This window comes from Apostichopus japonicus, chromosome 17 (genome assembly GCF_037975245.1).
Source record: "Apostichopus japonicus isolate 1M-3 chromosome 17, ASM3797524v1, whole genome shotgun sequence".
Lineage (NCBI taxonomy): Eukaryota > Metazoa > Echinodermata > Holothuroidea > Aspidochirotida > Stichopodidae > Apostichopus > Apostichopus japonicus.
The window spans coordinates 8,331,807-8,345,023 of NC_092577.1; the positions used below are offsets into that span (position 1 = coordinate 8,331,807).

At 36.8% G+C, this 13,217-nt stretch overlaps 4 protein-coding genes across 7 annotated transcripts in view; 2 read left to right on the forward strand and 2 right to left on the reverse strand.

The window, feature by feature from the left end:
* The window catches only part of LOC139985116 (uncharacterized), a 364,233-nt gene that overhangs the window by 159,267 nt on the left and 191,749 nt on the right, over positions 1 to 13,217 (reverse strand). The window lies entirely within an intron of this gene.
* LOC139985119 (uncharacterized) overlaps positions 1 to 13,217 on the reverse strand; it is a 409,107-nt gene that overhangs the window by 90,533 nt on the left and 305,357 nt on the right. The gene's annotated exons all lie outside the window — the stretch shown is intronic.
* LOC139985149 (uncharacterized) overlaps positions 1 to 13,217 on the forward strand; it is a 121,330-nt gene that overhangs the window by 44,357 nt on the left and 63,756 nt on the right. The gene's annotated exons all lie outside the window — the stretch shown is intronic.
* Positions 4,789 to 10,107, forward strand: LOC139985146 (ataxin-2-like protein). The gene is made up of 3 exons (XM_071999404.1): positions 4,789 to 4,953; positions 5,682 to 5,773; positions 6,032 to 10,107. Exons 1-3 carry the CDS (start codon positions 4,804 to 4,806, stop codon positions 6,207 to 6,209), a joined length of 420 nt encoding a protein of 139 aa, XP_071855505.1. The 5' UTR covers positions 4,789 to 4,803; the 3' UTR covers positions 6,210 to 10,107.

The following is a 13,217-nucleotide window of genomic DNA, read 5'->3' on the forward strand; positions in this document are numbered from 1 at the left end:
TTATATGAATACCAATGTAAGATAAGCATACATTACTATATTGCGTCTAAGCAAGAGAAAGATTGGCAGCGTGCTATAATCCGGGTATCTAGGACGGATATAGATCCTGGTCCGACTCGGAGTGTTCTGAGACAACCATGTCACCAGCAGGTCTGGAATTACACCCTAACGTTTTCCTAAGTGTGTTATGAATACAAAACGCACTATTCTCAATCCATCTTTATGTTTGGTCCCTTCCATTATATTTCGTGTCCCTTCATATTTTCCAGGGCACACCAGGGACCTTGAGATGCATGAACTCATGCCCTACTTATCCACCTCGCCCTTATCGTGAGGCCTGTCCGATCTGTGGCTATTAATATGCATGGGCAATAAGATATATAAGAAGCCACAATCTCGTTCCTAAACGTGGCTTTTCCGTCTAATGCCATAGCTACATATTGCATGATATGCATGCGAAAACAAATAGACACAGACCTTTTGAAAGTTCTATAATCACTATTATTAATAATATCACTTATCGATATGGCTTGCCGTATATGATGATAACCTACTTTATTCCGGATGAATATGTATATAGGTCGATACGTGAGATGTTATCTATCATCTCTAGCGATTACGGCTAGCTTTTAATTAACAGCTCAATTCCGTTTCGAAGGAGATAATAAAGATAGATGATAATAAAGATGGCGATGGCGATAGTTCGCCTGACCCACAACCTCCACCCCCACCACAGGATCCCTTCCTCCTTCATCAAATTGATTACACTTACAATTTAAATTTAGGACCTACTTTGCGATGTACCGTCTGTAGCGCACCCAGTACGGCAATATACGTAATGATATACCGCAATATAGGCTATGCTCATTCGTGATGTTCCCAAACTGGAAGTTTGATCAGAAGCTAGCGTGAATGTCATCTTTGTAGAATGCATGCATCTAACGCTACGCAATATTTCTGTAACTAATAAATCATTATCTTTGTCAGCAACAGTGTAGAATACGAACCAAAGTGATAAGTACGGAGAGCCAAACGTTCCATAAATGTCGAAAAAGAAAGTGAAGTGTCCAAGTTAATATATATATGTCCAAATCGATATCAACATGTTACAATTCGATATCAGCATGTTACAATTCCATATGAACATGTCGAAACAAAATACAATATGCCATTGCGTCTATCAACATGTCAAATTCAACATCAGCATGTCGAAAACTTGTAACAGCATGCCATTACTACATTGGTCATGTCAACATGCTATATTTACGTCGTGCTATAATTTTGGCACTTCGGCGCGCGCCAACGTTTCGTATATGTCGAGATTTATTTCAGTATGTCCAAAACTTGTGTCAGCATGGTGAGCGAAGAGTAGTGAAGTATTGCCATGACAACGTTGCACATGGTTCGTGTCGTTCACACGGTACTATGGTTGAATATACTGTAGCGGAAAGCTACGACTTTTCCTTAGTGAGATACGTTTCGTTCCCTCAGGGGTTACATCTGTTGCGCTCCGCGGAGGTAACGAGAGATGTTTATCCGGAACAGGAACAGGAACTGATTACGTAATTTTGCTATATCGATGTATTCCCGTGACTGGCATAAGCAGGCACGGCGGTGGGTGTGTGAGTCGATCCCATTGGTCGCAACTCATCGTAGTTATATACAGGTAGTCCATGATTGGTCTAAGCCTTTTTTTTACAGTTTATGTACGGACGTGTGTATACGGGGGTTATTTCCGGGGTATTTTAATGAAGGGTTCTTTCGTAAATGAGTGAGTCAGAGAGTCGGAGAGTCGGTCGAGTGCAAGACGAGGAACTTTCCTTCCGGCGGCTCGTGGTAAAGCCTTTGATATTTGCCTAAGTCCAAACAAATGTGTTTAGGCATTTTAGAGTGCCCGACATCTGCGCTGCCCGAGTCCAGCGGATTGCCCGACACCTGCGCTGCCCGAGTCCAGCGGATTGCCCGACACCTGCGCTGCCCGAGTCCAGCGGATTGCCCGACACCTGCCCTGCCCGAGTCCAGCGGATTGCCCGACACCTGCCCTGCCCGAGTCAAGCGGAATGCCCGAAGCCTGTGCTGCCCGACACCGGTGGATTGCCGACGTTTAGACTGCCCGACCCTTGCGCAGCCCCAGTGTTATGCCTGCGTATCCTTGGGTTGTGCCCGACCCCAGTACGTTATATTGGGCAAATGTTAATATTGTGTATTATACGCTGTAGATGTAGAACGAGATGAGAAATTATACTTTTATTAAACATACAACTCTGGTGTCTGCCTCCTGATATAGAGTTAATCTGTTCCCGTCCCCCATCTACCTCCCCTACCCTCTTCCAGTTGGTTTCGAGACAGGTTTTACACTACCAGACGTTGGCGGCGTTACAATACGTTTTAAACTGCTGCAGTAGGTGGAAAATATACCATTGAGAATATCTTCAAGCCCTTATTCGTATTAGTCGCGCCAAAGCTTTGTCCAAACAAAGCAGTTCATTTAATATAATCATTCATAATGAATGTTTTGCAAGAAACTTTTTCTTCCATACCGCGTTTGGTTGGAGAAATAAACCAATGCGTCAGAGAAAACCAGCTTTCGATAGCACCACGCCTCCGAACTCGTCTAGAGGCAACGTTAGAAATAAGAGTATGTATACCCTAACTTTAGCCTTAGTCTAGGCATTGCCTAACTTAGCATAGGCTAAATACAAGTAGAACTTAGTTGAAGTAAATCCCAAAGACAGAGCACGGACTGGATCAAAGGGAGAAAGGGGCCTAGTGAAATTTCCCCAAGAATATTCTTACAAACTTTCAATTTATTACCATGTTACTGTTAGTGTCCGCGTCCAATGACTCACGAATGGATCAACAAGGCATGTGGCGGCGTGTTTATCGGCAAAATTACGTAATCAGTTCCTGTTCCTGTTCCGGATAAACATCTCTCGTTACCTCCGCGGAGCGCAACAGATGTAACCCCTGAGGGAACGAAACGTATCTCACTAAGGAAAAGTCGTAGCTTTCCGCTACAGTATATTCAACCATAGTACCGTGTGAACGACACGAACCATGTGCAACGTTGTCATGGCAATACTTCACTACTCTTCGCTCACCATGCTGACACAAGTTTTGGACATACTGAAATAAATCTCGACATATACGAAACGTTGGCGCGCGCCGAAGTGCCAAAATTATAGCACGACGTAAATATAGCATGTTGACATGACCAATGTAGTAATGGCATGCTGTTACAAGTTTTCGACATGCTGATGTTGAATTTGACATGTTGATAGACGCAATGGCATATTGTATTTTGTTTCGACATGTTCATATGGAATTGTAACATGCTGATATCGAATTGTAACATGTTGATATCGATTTGGACATATATATATTAACTTGGACACTTCACTTTCTTTTTCGACATTTATGGAACGTTTGGCTCTCCGTAGATAAGGTCACAACTCGGTATTCCCTGAGAGATCAGTCTTAGTTATGTTATGTTTTTTTTCCTCACATGCAGCAAACTTCCTGTATGATGAGAAACGCTAAGAAGCAAATATTGGCGGTAACAATAATATTATAGTGTCATGTAAATGTATAACACATGTAAATATTTAACGTTTATCTCACTGGGATACTAGGCTGAGGGACCATTCTTAGTCATGTTATGTTTTTTGTTCCTCACATGCAGCAAACTTCCTGTACGACGAGAAACGCAAAGAAGCAGATATTGGCGGTAACTATAATATTCTAGTGTCTTGTATATGTATAACACATAAAGTAATGTTACCTAATACATAACAATTTCTCCAAATACAGTGGTAATATCGGTAGTCGTGAGCAGTGGTTCTGATGTGTATGTTGGGTGGGACTTTATGGCTAATGATCACGTTTATAACCTGTCAGCCGACCAATGGCAGCTACTTTACGAGACTCCGCACGCAATTATCCAAAATCTGATAGGAAATGACCTTGTTCGCGAGTAATATATTTGAAATAAATGTGTTTCCTTTGTTCATTAAAATAAATAAGTCAATTATGCATGGCTGGTGCTGTCTTTAGGCAAACATGGTTGCAGTACTAACCTTTGAAAAACATACTAGGAGGAATACATAGGCTAATAGTTAATTTGCACGGTCGAAAATAGACACCCATGTAAAATTTTAGTTCAAAGGAAACTTTCGATGAGTAACAAGGGGACCAGTGGTAGGGCATGTACAAGATCCATATGTCTACATACGGCTCTGGCATGTAAATGGTGAATAGTGTGAGGCACGTAGTTTTAGGCATATGAACTTTTATCGAAGCGTAATACATTCGTTTTTGGAGAAATAATGATCTTGCTGTCTTCAATATACTTAATCGTATTATCACTACAGCCCCAACAAAGTGTTAATTACTGGTTAGTTGACTTCACTGGTGTTCAAAAAATCAGATTTAGGCTTGTTAAAACGATGGAATTTGAACTCGGTGTTATGATTAGGTTTAACGGATTGTATTTTGGCCAATGTATGGTATGGTTTCGCCCGATCAGAGATACAGCATTCATAACGGGCGCCAATATTTCCAAACGGTTGTAATTCAGGGGATTCCCCGGTGCTCAATGTCCACTCCTTTTTTTGCCTTCTTTTTCTTTTGCTCTTCATTGTTTCTACAAAACATTTGTTCTTTGAAAATCTAGGTCGATTTTTTTTGGGGGGGGGAAGGGGGGAGGGGTGCAAGAAGTTGGTTTTGCCTATGGTGTAAAATACCACACCCAGTTATATCCTTCAGGTATATCTCACAATGATGATAAGTTGACCATTCTTAGTTATGGTATTTATTTTGTCGTCACATGCAGCCGCGTTCCTGTACGATGAAGACTTTGCCGAGCGGCCATTCCTGGAACAAATGAGACCGCGATACCTTGTCAAGTGGGAGGAGCTTAGTGACATAACTGACCAAGGTCTAAATTTAGATCAGGTACACAGACATAGTTACATATAAGCAAAATAAGAAGCCCGTGTATTCGATTGTTTGTTTATTCTAACCGTTTTACATTGTGAAGAATCTTTCATTGTTTTAATTTCTAATTTTCAAGTTTGCAGGTTTAAATTATCTAATCTCAAACTTGAATAAAATGGTTCTCGAAACAAAATAGTCGAAATTGTTAATGTCCGATCTGGGCCAATGGAGCATCTACTTTTCATTTTAGGCGTATAAAGTACCCCAGACACCACTGTTTTTTTTTTCATTTTTTTTCATCTCACTTTAAGTTCGATTGCTTCCTACGCCACTGAAATGGTTTGAGAGTAAACCAAGTTATTTGCTTTTTGTGCTCATGCAGGCTCAATCTTGGGTTATAGTCATTTCTTAAAAGATCAATTTAAGCACCAACTTAATTTGGAAATGATGTAAAAATTTTCAAGGAATATTTGCTCTCAGTATATGTTGTATTTGTAAAGCACATTGAACATTTCGACAAACGACCTACTAAACGACTAAGGTTCATCGATCAAAGTGACTGGATTATGTAGTTTAATACACAAACCATTAGGAGACCATATACATTTCCGGCCTCATACGATATATTTTACGAATTAGCGGACTGACGAAAATGTGTTTTGGACTATTTTAACATATCAGGACTCAACCTTCTGCCCGAAGACATTCCTTAAATACATACGGTATTCAATTAATATCCCAAACAGAATGAAGGCTGGGAAGTCAACGAAATGTTTGATACTAACGAGATTAACTTTGGTTACAAATCAACCTTTGACAAGACTATGCCCGAGTACACGTGAGTTAAATTGAGAACTAAAGCTAGAACGTGAATATAATCAGTTCAGTCTGTGGTAAAAAGAAACATTACTGTACATTGTACTTATTTAATTATATCCAATTTTGAATGAATCACTTAACACTTTATCAAATTCCTTCACAATTCCGTTGAACGATTCTATTATGAAATGTAGGAAATGATTGCCAATGAGTATGCGCGTTCTTGTCTTCCTTATTTATAGCAAGTACATTACTGTATATTGCTCATCTTCATTAGGACCATACTGGAGAGGGAAGATACAACAGAGTACAAAATAAGATGGGAGAGGGCCTGTCGTCTTGCGGATGAGATCGAAGCGAAAAAGAGAGCCGACCAAGCTTTCCAGGCCAGTCAACCAAAACAGCGAAAAAGGAAGCCTCGTCGTTCAATCAAACGGGAAGAATGCCCTTATTAATGCAATTAAAATAAAAATACCCGCCAAAAGACTATTTACAGAATGCAAACATTTTCCAAAAATTGTCACTTTGATCAATGTATACATATATGTATTGTTTATTGAATGTTCAACTAAAAGTAAATCTTATCATGGATGTAATTTCTCTTTGTGACGTGCATTCCTGAGTTTTAAATGAAAATACTCGAAAAATGCGGCAGCTTTGATTGGGTTGGATGGCTACATTACCACTATAACCTACAGCAGCTGTAACTGACTTTCATGGTGTTTCTGTTGAATATCTTGTGTAGCTTCTATGTCTTCGGGAAGTGTATGTTAATGATAAGCAAACGCATAGTAGCCACTCACACAACGTAAGAAAAGGAAGCTTGCAACTGCCGACAATAGGACACTTGCCCACTAAATGGAAACTGCCAGGCATCAAACATCATATACAATGCCGGAGCGAAAACCACCGACAACTGCAAGACTTACATAGGTCTAACGGTAGCCCCTTTCGAGCTTAGATATGGCAACCACAAGATGTCAGTCAACCACCCAAAACACCAAAACGCAACGGAACTCCCGAAGCCCATCTGGCAGCTGGAGCAGAACAACAAGCCATTCACCATCAATTGGTGAATCATTATAGTCAAATGTTCTCGAACAAAACTAACTATACTCCTCATCGTACAAATGGAGAAAAGCTTTCGTTTTTTGAACTTTGATGTGTGTTCTGTTTTATTTGTATCTTAATTTAATGATTATGATCAGTAGTTAAACACTTTACTATTATTACACTTTATGATAACTACATCTTATTATTACCGATTATTATCACTATTCAAATACTCAAACACTCAAAAAGTTTATTGATGAAGAATCATAACCCCATCATTGAACTTTTCATCAATCTGCCAAACTATCTCTTGCTTGGGATGCTGTTAACGAGACGATATATCTCTTTTACCGCAGACCACAAAACAGGTTTACAAACAAAAACTCTATCATAGGTCATTTGAATGCAAGAGGGGAATAATCTTTTATCCTCATCATTTCTTGAAGGGTTGTTGTTCGAAACAATTTTACCGGGTTATGTTTACAAAATAAGCTAGGTTGATTGTACATTGAAATATCGAAACTGTAACATATTGCCCTTTCGTACTGGTCGAATTAACCTCCAAATCAAGATAACAAATATACAAATTCATCTGGTTACAGTTTGAGGGAATATGACGTTGAAGATGACCTCAACCATCTCAATTGTTACATCACATATTCATGGGTGCTTGAATTTACATGGAACGCCAAACAATCCGGAGTGCTCATGAAAGTATGTATATAGGGCCACACAATACAAATGGTGTGCATCATCAAATCAAGGATCTATACTTTCATGAAACAATTACCGAGGATAAAACTTAGGAAATAATCGCAGGAGCCTGCTCCACGTAATCATATTGAAGACACTTGGCTACAGATACATTGACGTTTGTGTATAGACTTATAGACTGAACAGAACCTTTAAGGATAACTCCAAGCTTGGTAAAAAAAGATTTTGGTTGTCGTTACAAATATTTTAGATTACATCTTAAAGTTAGTACATGTGCTAACACTAACGTTGTAGTAGAATAGTGTAAGCAGACGAAGAAAGGAAACGGATCACAGAATCTTTGATTTATTATTTTATTGTGTTTATTTTAATCAATATCGCGATTTTACGGCGGTTCTGAAGGGACAAACAAGTTATAGACATACTGCTTTAGTATATAACACGACATTTATACAATTAGATATTCTTTGTCAAGGAGTCATGTGAGCGTAAGTCCAAATTAACGTAGTTTTGACATTCCTTTATTCAAGATTTTACAGGTAAGCGTAACTTATCAACTCGACAAAGTCATATGTTTGATGTGTTGTCAAGTTTATTGCAAAGCAACAACTCTAAAACTTCCTGAAAGTCTGAAACCCGAAAACCATATACAATATTTATTCTGATGTCGTGCTGTACTGACACAGTAGGTCTACATCTTGTCCTTTCAAACCACCATATAATTCATACAATAAAAAATTAGAGTAAAAATTGTCAAATCAAACTTATATCTGATGTTTTTTGTAGTCACAAGTTACATATGAAATTGGTACAATTAAGATACAAAATGGATACCAGACTGCAACAAACTAAATATGGATTTTTTTTTTTGTGGACAAAACGAGGACATATTGTAATGTATGACAGGTACAATGTAAGGTGCTTTGAAACGAAAACAACGAAACATAATGTAAGGTCAGTGTAAATACTCTCAAGTAGGATGACGGAACGATTAGCAAATATTGACATTTACAAGTCAATCACGTGTAACAGCTAATCAAATACGAACTGTTTGGCTAACCAACTATATTCTTTCACATTACCTATGTTCATTATACAAACAGATCTTTCATCACCTTTTCTTAATCATATGAATGTTAAAACCGGTAAAAGAAAGCACAAAAAAATGACAAAAGAACCAAAAGGAAATGAAGAAAGAACAACAGAAAGATCGCAAATTACGGAAACATTTATAAACAATGTGTTATATCGGATATAATATATAAAAATTAAAACAACTATTCATGAAAGGCGATTTAGAGTTAATTTTAAATGTTCCTTTCTTAGAATTTTTCTAGTAGAAGATTACCCCAAAAATGGTTAAAATAATATGTGCACAACGAGAGGGATAACATGAAAGGACCTGTTTGTTTGCTTGCAAGAGTCTTAAAGCTTGGGCATGTTAAGCCAAACATAAGAAACTGCAAAGACATAGTTCCAACAAAATAACAATATCTTCATGAAATTCTTACATTGTTTAAAATATTCTGAAATAATTTGTAACTAGAAAAACTATGATCAAATGTTTCGAGTGAATTGTTGAACAACTATTTGTCTCAGCCATGAGTAAACTACAATACCTACCAAATATAGAAGTACGATCATTGATTTCAAGCTTCAGTACACAAAATATTCAGATTGTCATTATCTTGTTCGAATTATTATTAAATGACGTAACAGACTCGTCACTGGATTGTCTTTAATCGGCTGTAATGGAACTTGAGGGAAGATACATAACTACAGTATACATGAATATAACAGTCTAGCTCGCGTAGTGATAAAATAAAGGAGAGTACAATAGAAAGTCAATCATTATCTTTAAATTAACTGATTAAATACAAAACATTAATGTTATGTAATGATCATTATATTACGTAATATACACGTCATCGTAAACCATACCACATATTATGTTTACAGTAGGCTATAAAATCCATAGATTAAAGAATGAACAATGAAAATAAACTAAGGCAAGGGCTAAAAGAAAGCGCAAAGCATCCCCACCCCAGCAAAAACAAACAAAAACAATTAAAAATTAAAACTGGTAGCTGTTAGTAAATGTAAATGATGTATAAACTGTCATTACTTATAACAACAAACTGTTACTGCTTTAGTATATAACACGACATTCAAACAATTTGATATTCTTTGTCAAGGTGTCATATTAATGTAAGTCTAAATTAAGGTACTTTTGACATTTCATTATTCAATATTTTACAGGTTAGCGTGACCTATCAACTCAACAAAGTCATATGTTTGATGTGTTGTCAAGTTTATTGCAAAGCAACAATTTCATGAAAGCCTGAAACTCGAAAAGAATATATAATATTTATTCTGAAGCCGTGCTGTACTGACACAGTAGGTCTACATCTTGGCCTTTCAAACCACCAAACAATTCATACAATAAAAAAAGAGAGTAAAAATTGTCAAATCAAACTTATCTCTGATGGTTTTTGTAGTCACAAGTTACATATGAAATTGGTACAATTAAGTTACAAAATGGATGCCAGACTGCAACAAACTAAATATGGGTGTATTCATTTTTTTTTTTTTTAAACGAGGACATGTTGTAATGTGTGACAGGTACAATGTAAGGTGTTTTAAACGAAAGCAACAAAACAGAATGAAATGTCCGTGTAAATATATTCTAGTAGGATGACGGAATGATTAACAAATATTGACTTTTTCAAGTTAATCACGCGAAACAGCTGATCGACTATGAACTGTATGGCTAACCAACTATTATCTTTCATATTACCTTTGTTTATTATACAAGCAGATATCTCATTACCTTTGTTTAATCACATGAATGGTAAATACGGTAAAAGAAAGCAAACAAAAAACAAACAAAAAACGAAAAGGCAAAAGAACGAAAAGGGAATAGAAATTCACAAAATATGAAGACATTTACCGGATATGATATCTAAAAATTTAAATAATTAATCATAAAGCGCGATTTAAAGTGAATTTAAAATTTTCCTTTCTTAGCACTTTGCTAGTGGAAGAATACCGCAGAAATGGTTAAAATAATATGTGCACAACGAGAGGATAAAATGAAAGGACCTGTTTGTTTGTTTGCAAGAGTCTTAAAGCTTGGGCAATTAAAGCCAAACATAAGAAACTGCAAAGACGCGGTAACAACAAAATAACGATATTTTCATGAAATACTTACATTGTGTAAAATATTCTGAAATAATTTGCAATAATAAAACCTATGATCAAATGTTTCGAGTAAATTGTTGAACAACTATTTGTCTCAGCCATGAGTTAACTACAAGACCTACCACATACAGAAATACGATCATTGATTTCAAGCTACAGTAATCAAAATATTCAGATTGTCATTATCTTGTTCGAATTATTATTGAATGACGTAACAGACTCGTCACTGGGTTGTATTTAATCGGCTGTAATGAAACTTATGGAGAATACATAACTAAAGTATACATGAATATAAACGTCTAACTTGCGTAATGATAAGAAAAGGAGAGTACAATAGAAAGCCGATTTTTATGTTTTTAAATTAACTGTATAAGTACAAAATATTAATGTTATGTAATGATCATTATATTACGTAATATACACGTCATCGTAAACCCTACCACATATTATGTTTTCAGTGGGCTTTAAAATCCATAGATTACAGAATGAATAATGAAAAATAAACGAAGGCAATATCAATGAAAAGGGCAAAGCACCACCCCACCTAAGACAAATAAAAACAATTAAAAAATTCAAACTGGTAGCTGTAAGTGAATGTTAATGATGCATAAACTGTCATTACTTGTATCAACAAACTGTTGCAGGAAATATTTAAGCTAAATAGAAAAAAAAGAAACCTAAGTGAATGACGTCATGTTAAGTGGGATCATCTTGAAGTTCGAAGAAGACATATCAGTTATAGTGTTACATGCAATTATTGACCTATGATAGATATGATAGTGTCTCCAACACATTTGATGAATTTTCAATAAGATCACTTTATGAAAAAAACGCAAAGATTAAAAAAACTAACTATTTCTTAATGCTTTTGAAGTTAATGTAAAAAATACGTATAAGTTCTATTGTAATTGTCCAAAGACAAAAATAAGCAATGAAGCTTAAATCATTTGTCTCAGAAGTTACTTGGGTAGATTATACAACCAGCTTCACAATTGGTTATTCTCTGTCAAAGATATACAATTGATATCACATTGATCTAAAGACACATCAATCCCCACCCATCCTCCCTCCTACCCCAATGTTCACGAGTTTCAAAGTGACTATTATGGTACGTCTTGGACGCTGAAAACGTTAGATAGAAATATGACAAATGAGTTTCCTAACTTTAAGTTAGTTAGTCGGGACCAATCGATTGGGATATTCAAATTCAAAGTTACCGTTGACAAGCTTGACTTTATTAGCTGGGAGGAGGCCTTGGCTCTGGTGAGGGGAAACAGGCCTAGATTGAGAATTCGGTGGACAAAGTGCTTGCGTCCTCATGGTACAGCACGGTCACAGGGAGGTCTCTAATTTAAGATGATTCTCCCGGGGAGGGTGATCACATGTCTTGAGCGGAGGTAAATTTCACTGTCGCCTCATATTTTCCCTGTTCTGTTTCTTAATTTGTTTTCTGCTTCCAAATGTCGAAGGTAACTGTCTGTACCTATGCCTACCGTATTGCATTTTATCCACTTTCATAATTTTACGGTTCCTCCCACACTTTTCCTACCTGCAGGGCTGCATTCTGTCCATCCCGAACAGGATTACACCCCCTACCTATATTATATCTAGTATTGTACATAAACTCGGAAATGAACGACATAGAAGAAAAGTAAAGCATCTTTAGATAGCCTAACAAGACTGAAAAAGAGCAAAATATGAACTGATAATAGAGGTTGAATGAGTAAAGATATCAGAACGAATAATTAATTATACTAATACATAATCAATTTAAGAACAAAATTGTCACGTACATTTGATTTAACCACAAATGTATGTTATGTATTTTGGGTCAAATTGTCATTTCCAGAATCTTGGGTCAACTTCGCATTTCTATTATATCTGGTGGTAGCATGGAATCTGGTGCTGCATGGAATGACAGGCATTAACTGCTACATAGACTGACGGAGATCCCTGCTACACTGGATAGCAGACATCACATGCTACACATACTGACAGAGATCACTGCTACACATAATAATATGTATCGCCTGCTACACAGATTGACAGAGGTCCCTGCTACACATAATAATAGCTATCGCATGCTACACAGATTGACTACATAATATAATATGTTAGATCATTCACTAAACCTACTGACTTGAATCATCTGCTGTCATATTATTTTAAACCAACTAGCCAATTAAGGGTTAAAACAAGTTTGATCCTAGAGAGGTATTTCTCTTTTTGTTTCCATATTCCTATGTAGACCTTATCGGTGAGATGCAGAGATAACTGTCTTGACTGATAAGTTTGTCAGCACTGCTTGTAGAAGATGTTTATCAACTTACAAATGATGCGTCCTAACGTTTCAGTCCTGTCAGAATATTCAGAGCTCAGTGTAAATTACTTTGTGAGAAAATACCCCCTCCCCATGCCCCCATTCTTACTAACCAACTTTGAGAAGCCAAATTTGATCTCTCCTCACAACATTCCTTTTGTTATGTGTTGGTTTC

What these genes read in the sequence shown, in the direction of transcription:
- LOC139985146 (XM_071999404.1), top strand. Translation starts at nt 4,804, where the DNA reads ATGGTATTTATTTTGTCGTCACATGCAGCCGCGTTCCTGTACGATGAA. An exon ending in AAGGTCTAAATTTAGATCAG is followed by an intron (nt 4,954 to 5,681) that starts GTACACAGACAT and finishes TATCCCAAACAG; the next exon opens with AATGAAGGCTGGGAAGTCAA. An exon ending in AAGACTATGCCCGAGTACAC is followed by an intron (nt 5,774 to 6,031) that starts GTGAGTTAAATT and finishes CATCTTCATTAG; the next exon opens with GACCATACTGGAGAGGGAAG.